This window comes from Vombatus ursinus, unplaced genomic scaffold, assembly GCF_900497805.2.
Source record: "Vombatus ursinus unplaced genomic scaffold, bare-nosed wombat genome assembly UNPS02014924.1, whole genome shotgun sequence".
NCBI classification, from domain to species: domain Eukaryota; kingdom Metazoa; phylum Chordata; class Mammalia; order Diprotodontia; family Vombatidae; genus Vombatus; species Vombatus ursinus.
The window spans coordinates 7,325,933-7,333,029 of NW_020954702.1; the positions used below are offsets into that span (position 1 = coordinate 7,325,933).

General features: G+C 41.3%; 1 protein-coding gene across 1 annotated transcript; it reads left to right on the top strand.

The window, feature by feature from the left end:
- The first annotated feature begins 609 nt into the window (after positions 1-609).
- Positions 610-6,091, top strand: LOC114029280 (keratin-associated protein 19-3-like). Its single transcript, XM_027843636.1, has 2 exons — positions 610-739; positions 5,916-6,091. Exons 1-2 carry the CDS (start codon positions 610-612, stop codon positions 6,089-6,091), a joined length of 306 nt encoding a protein of 101 aa, XP_027699437.1.
- Positions 6,092-7,097: the final 1,006 nt, after the last annotated feature.

Sequence of the window (7,097 nt, forward strand, 5' to 3'; positions counted from 1 at the left end):
CACAGTGGCTGGCACAGTGCAAACATTGGGGAGGTGGTTTGTTCTTTGGCTGTTTTTGGAATAGTTGCTTGTTGGACAGATTCCACAAATCTGTGCTCCAACACAATCTCAACAACTCCTATTAGAAATTTGCGTAAATTATTCTGTCACTCAAGAATCAAGAAGCACTAATTAAAATAGAAAGGGTTCCATAGCACAAATAAAGTATCAGAAAGCCAGGGAGTCAAGTGCGATGGAAGGAGGGCAATGTCATCTGGGAGAAGGCTTTATGAAGTCTGGGTAGGGCATGAGCCACATTAACCACATAGGCTTGAACAACACTATAATCATTTCTCATTACAGGAATGAGATGGTGGCAGAGCCTTCTCAGAGATATAACAAAACAAGATAAAAAATTCCTTAATAAGCATGGGGTATTTTTGTCAGGGACCAAACAATGACAATAATGTGATTTTGCCCTGGCAATTGGGTTAATGGAAATTATGTAATTCTGTCCTAGGTTTGCCACACCTCCTGCTGGAAGTGTATAAAAATCCCTGTGCAGATAGTGCCACATACACTCACACAACCTGCACTCAACATCCATCTAAATAAGTGAACCCTGACACCATGAGCTACTACGGAGGCTACTATGGGGGCTATGGCTCTGGTTATGGCTGTGGATGTGGCAGTTTCCATGGCCTAGGCTATGGCTTTAGCAGCTATGGCTATGGAGGCCTGGGTTATGGTGGCTATGGCTATGACTGCTACTGTCCATCTTGCTATAGATGGTATTATTCCAATGGCTTCTACTAAAAAACCACTGGCTCCTGGCCTGTCATGGAAACCTTGTCCCTGTCTTCCTTGGGCTAATTCCATGGCCTTGTGAGAATGTCACATTCCACTTGCCTGTCTTCTGGGTAGCATGAGAGAATTACCACAACAGAGCCAGGGAATCCCTATGGAGCACTCAAGGCAGAGAAATGACAGGGAATGAGAGGCAGCAGGACCCATCCTTCTGGGAAATGATGCAGAATCTCATGTCAAGAGGGAGACTGCCCCAATAACAACTCATTTCCAGCAAGTTTGCTCAGCCCTGTTCCACCACAGCTGAGACGCCTATTATAATTTTCTAATATTTTAATTTCATTGGCTCAGCAAAATGGTTTTCTCCTCTCCTTCTTTACCTTCCTATCTTTGGGTTTCAGCCTCTCATCATGAAGAGATTTTCAACCTTAATGTACTTATCTACATCATTGCAGATTTGTTCTCCAATTCGTCTTTTTCAATTAGGTGATACTTCTCTAGATTTTTGTGTCAAAAACATATTATTTCCTTGTTAAATATCTTGCTAAAATTTCACTTCTGCAGTTCTTAAACTTTAGTATTTCATAATGTTTCAACTGCATTTTACTAAAGGGAAGGCATTTGTCCCCTATAAGCTGCATCACTTCTCATGTGTTCTAGGCACACAGAGGCAAGGCTTTTATCTTCTAGGTTTCAAAAACATTCACATGTTCATGGTATCATGTTCATGGTTTGTGACCTCCAGATCCAAAGTATCACTGATGACTGACAGAACTGGCTCAGCCGATCCCTTGTCTAGGGCAACTAGGTGGTGATATGGGTAGTGTGCCATGCCTGGGGTCAGGAAAAGTCATCTTCCTGAGTTCACTTATGTCCGCAGACACTACCTAGCCTGTGTAACCCTGGCCAAGTCACTTAACCCTTCTTGCTTCAATTTCCTCATCTGTCAAATGAGCTGAAGAAGGAAATGGCAAATGACTCCATTTTTTTGGCCAACACATCCTGAAATGGGGTGACAAAGAATCAGACACAAGTGAAAAATGATTGAACAACAAATCTTTTTTTCCAAGCTATCTTCCACTATGTTGTTACCACCAAGCAACCTGAAGATTTGGAGCACAGCACAAGTCTATGGTCAACTACAAAAACTGCACAAGAGAGTCATATACGAAGTCTGAACATTGTCATGGAACCTTGCACCTTGGATTGGCCCAATCTCTTCCTGCCAACTACGTAATCTGTCCAACTCACAATATTTACATCAAGGTGAGGCCTTCTCTCCATGGGAGTAGTGGACCCATAGTTGCAAAGATGTTCTGCAAAACACTCAAACACTTAAACTCACTAATCATCTCAAACCTCCAGGGAAAGAAAGGATCTGCTTTGCTGTGCAGCAGCCTGGCTATCAGCCTTTGCATACTCAGCTCCACAGGCCAGCCTGTCCCTGCATTTACATCCTTCAAATGGGTCCTTGGGAAGAAAGCCAGAGCTTGGCACTCTACCTGGCACATAGCCTAATAATTTTTTTATTATTTAAATTTTTTTCAGGCAGTGGAAGAAACACTATAATTTCCACTAAAAATGGATTTTATCCCTTCTGTTGTTTCATAGTGTAAAATGGCTTTCCATTACTATACAGACATTATTCTGCATTGAAAAAAACATGTGCATTTCTGTATATCCATTGGATTTTAGAGCAAAATGCCCTTGGAAGTCATATTCTATTGATTTCTCCCTAAATATACCTCCAAAAGATTTATCCTCATTTGTCAGGAGACATCCTATGAAGGTCAATTCAATGGAAACAAATCTTTCAGGAAAAAAGATAATTTCTCTCTTGGACTCATCTCATGGGACAAAGAATATTTCATTCTCTTTAGCAAAGACAAAAATCTGTTTGTTGATAGGGAGGGCATGCCATCTTTAACCTACATTATTCTCTCTAGGGAAAAATAGAAGAGACCTTTACTAATACTGTATGATGGTCATTAAAAAAAACCTTACGAGGGTTAAGACAAGTCCCTGATTGATCTCTAAACCCAAGATTCCAAATTCCTTGAAATGAGTCTGTTAGGGCAGAACTGGAAGAGCATGGTACACAGTAACAGCAACATTGTGTGATGATCAACGATGATTAATTTAGCTCTTCTCAGCAATACAATGATTCAAGACAATTTTAAAAGTCTCATGATGGAAAATGCTATCCAGAGAAATAACTGATGGAGTCTGAGTGCAGGTCAAAGTATGCTAGTATAACTTTCTTTTTTTCATGTTTTTTTTTCCTTTTGTTCTGTTTCTTCTTTCACAACATGACTAATGTTGAAATATGTTTAACATGATTGAACAGGTATATCCAATATCAGGTTGCTTGCTCTCTTGGGCAGGGGAAAAGGAGAAGAAGAGAGAGAAAAAAAATTGGAACTCAAAATCATGTAAAAAATGAATGTTAAAAACTATCTTTACATATAATTGGAAAAATAAAGTACTATTTACATTTTAAAAAAAGAAATTAGTCTCTTAGGCTCTCTACCAAATGGTCTGGACTCCTCTGGATGCTCTTCAGCTTAGCCAAAGACCAGCCACACACTGAGAAGTGCGGGTTACAGGCAGATCATCACCTCCATGTTTCTGAGCTCTAATTCCCTGTATTCCTCATCATGAAATCTCAAGGTCACAATGGGATTTCTGGTTGTCATGTGACATCTTATTGGGCTTCCTTATCCTTTAGCATGCAGTTGTGAGAGGATTAGAGTCTGAGAAGAGTCTGAGAAGAGAGATGATACATCTATGAATGCCCCAACATTTTTGAACTCATTTTTCTCCTGGTCAACTGAAGAATTCTTGAGATGCTCCTCAATCAGAAAGCCACAACCTAGTTTTCTCTCCATCAAACTTTCTCAAGTAGTGACCACCTCATGTGCCATGAGCTCATTTACTTTCTTGTTTTGACATACAATACCCCAGCTCCAGATTCAGACCAGCATTTCTCCTGAACTCACCGATTCAGTGGGCTGACTGTCTAGTTGGATTGCATGATTCTACCAACCTCATATCAACAGCAATTCTCAATACTTCCACACTTAAATATTGCTTGCTTTTACTGCAATGTTGGGATCCTACTCTGGGTCTCTAGTTGCTCTCATTTCACTCACTTTAAAAGCACTGAACATCACATTCCAGACTCTCACTTTCAAGAGATACTGCTCTCTCCAAGATGTCTAGTGATGTCCCCATAAATAAATCTAAGGCCTCTTCTGAATGATCTCTCTTTGCCTTTTGACACTACAGGCCAATTGTTGTTCCTGCTGTGCTTGACACTGCTCTTCAAGCCTGAAGATTCCTTCTTATTCATCTTAACTAACTTGCCATCTTATCCTTTCATGCAAAATAACTGACTGAAGCCTGAGGTTTTCTCTCTTTTCTTTCTTTCACCTGTACTCTCTAGAATGATGAAAGAGTAGAGCCTCCTTAAGTTCCAGGGTTTCTAAGACATTCCTTTGGCCGCTCACTGCCACTTGTGCATATCCATAATGCCATCTTTGGTAATATCCAGACCCATATTATCAACTGTCAATATACACAATTTCGACTTGATAATCAATAAATATCTCAAATCACCCCAATTTTAGAACCGATTTCCTCTTCCTGCCTCATACAAAGCACTCTACCGCTTCTTAGCTTTTCTACTTCTTTTAAGAACACCAACATTAAGCCAAGATCTTAGGTTTACAGTCTTGGGGACTTCCCTGACCCTGCACTATCAATATAAATATCTGATTAGGTGAATAAACTTGTATGTTTTACCTTCACAATATCACTGACATCCAAATACTTCTTTCCAGTCACACAGTTTCCTCCTTAGACAAACCCTCACAGTACCTCTCTAAAAGAGCCTTTGATTAGCCTCCTTGACTCATTTGCCCACCCAGATCCTCTCCACACTCAGCTACCAAAAGAGTTTTTCCTAAGGCATTTTTCTTACTCGTCTCCAATGTCTTGCAAAAGTTCCAGGCTCCACACTTGCTGTCTTGTAAACTCCAGCTGATTCTCTTTCTGTGATAATTTAAATAGATAGTTTCTATCTGGCATTTCACCCTCTTCTTTAGCTGGCCCATTACCACCTTTGCAGTCTTGATACACTTTATTTCCTTCCCTGCATTTTATGGTCTTGCCAGGGCTAGCCTACCTTCTTTCACTCAGACAATGTCCTGCATGTGCCTTTGCAATGGCTGGCTGTCCACCCTATCCAGAATTCTCTCCTCTCTCCCTCCTTCCCCTCTGACTTTCTCTGGCCCATTATTTTCTCAGTTCGAAACCAACCTGTGGCACATGATTTGCCCCTTTCTTTAAGTAGCTTGTGCCTCTGCCTCTGAGATCTTCTCCCATCAACTCTCCATGTTTGTAGCAGGTACCTTTGTGTTTACATGTTCTTATAGACCTTAGAACTTTAGAGCTGCCCAAGGAGGAGGACTCTGTCAACATTTTTTATAACCATGAGCATGATGGCTGGCACAGTGCAAACACAGGGGAGCTGGTTTGTGCTTTGGCTGCTGGTGGAATAGGTGGGAGGCAGATGGATTCCATCAAGAGGCACTCCATCACAATCTCAACCCCAATATGAAATTTGTGTGAAATGTTCTATCACTTGAGTCTCAAGAAGCTTTGATTTAGAGAGACATAGCCCAGAAGAAATATCAGAAGGACAGAGAGGCAAATGTAAGGAAAGGAAGACAGTGGCTTCCAGGAAAGGGTTGCCAAGAAGTCTGGGTAGGGCATCAATCACATTAATCACATAGGTTTTGAAAACACTATAATCTTTTTTTTTAATTATAGGAATGAGATTGTGATCGAGTCTTCTTAGAAAAACAACAAATCGAGAGAGAGAGAATAAAGAAAATCCTTAATAACCTAGGGGAATTTTCAGGTCCCAAACAATGAGAATATGATTTTGCCCTGGCAATTTGGTTAGTGGGAATTATGCAATTCTTCCCTCAATTTGCCACTCCTCCTGCTGGAAGTGTATAAAAATCCCTGCGCAGATGATACTGTGCGCACTCAGTCAAACTATAAAGCCTGACATCGGTCCAAATCCATGAATCTTGACACAATGAGCTACTATGGTGGCTACCATGGGGGCCTGGGCTGTGGCTATGGCTCTGGTTATGGCTGTGGATGTGGCAGCTTCCGTGGCCTAGGCTATGGCTTTGGTGGCTATGGTTATGGAGGCCTGGGCTATGGTGGCTATGGCTATGGCTGCTGTCGCCCATCTTGCTGTGGAAGATATTATTCCTATGGTGGCTACTGAAAAATCATTTGATCCTGTCTAGTCATGGACCAACAGGGCCATGGAATCCCTATGGAGCACTCAGGGCAGGGAAGTAGCAGGACCCGTCCTTCAGGGAAATGATGCAGAATCTCACCTATCATGAGGGGGATTCCCCCAACAACTGATTTCCAGCAAGCTTGCTCAGCTTTGATACACCACAGCTGAGGTGTCTGTCATGATTTTCTAATAAATTTGTTTCCCTGGCTTAGCAAAACTGTTTTCATCCATCCTCCTTGACCTCCATGGACTTGGATTTCAGCCTCTCATCATGAAGAGAATTTCAACCTCGATATACTTATCTATGTCATTGCAGATTTGCTTTCCCATGAGTCTTTTGCAATAAGGTGATACTTGCCCAAATTTCTGTTCAGAAAACATTATTTCCTTGTTAAGTATCTTTCTAAAATCTGATTTCTGCAGTACTTACTCTTTAGTACTTTACCACATCTCAGCTGCACTTTTCTGAAGGGAAGGTATTTGTTCGCTGTAAGCTGCATCCTTTCTCTCATATTCTGAGCACACATGGAGAAGACTTTTATCTTCAAGGTTTCAAAAAGATTCATACATTCGTGGTGCCATGTTCACGGTTCATGATATCCAGGTATCCCTGATGAACACTAGAAATGCTTTAGACTTTCCCTTGTCTGGGGCAGCTAGGTGGTGCAGTGGATTGAGTATTAGGCTTGGAGTCAGGAAGACTCATCTTTCTGAGTTCAAATCTATCCTCAGACACTAACTAATCCGTATGCTCTGGGCCAGTCACTTAACTCTATTTGCCTCAGTTTCCTCATCTGTCAAATGACCTAGAGAAGGAAATGGCAAACCACTCCATTCAGAAACCAGTGATAAATGACTGAACAACAAATCCCCTGTCTAGCTGTCTTCCACCACTTTGTTATCACCAAGGAATCTGAAGATTTGGAGCACACCGAAAGTGAATGCCCACCACAATGACTACACAAGAGTCACATACCAATTCTGAACA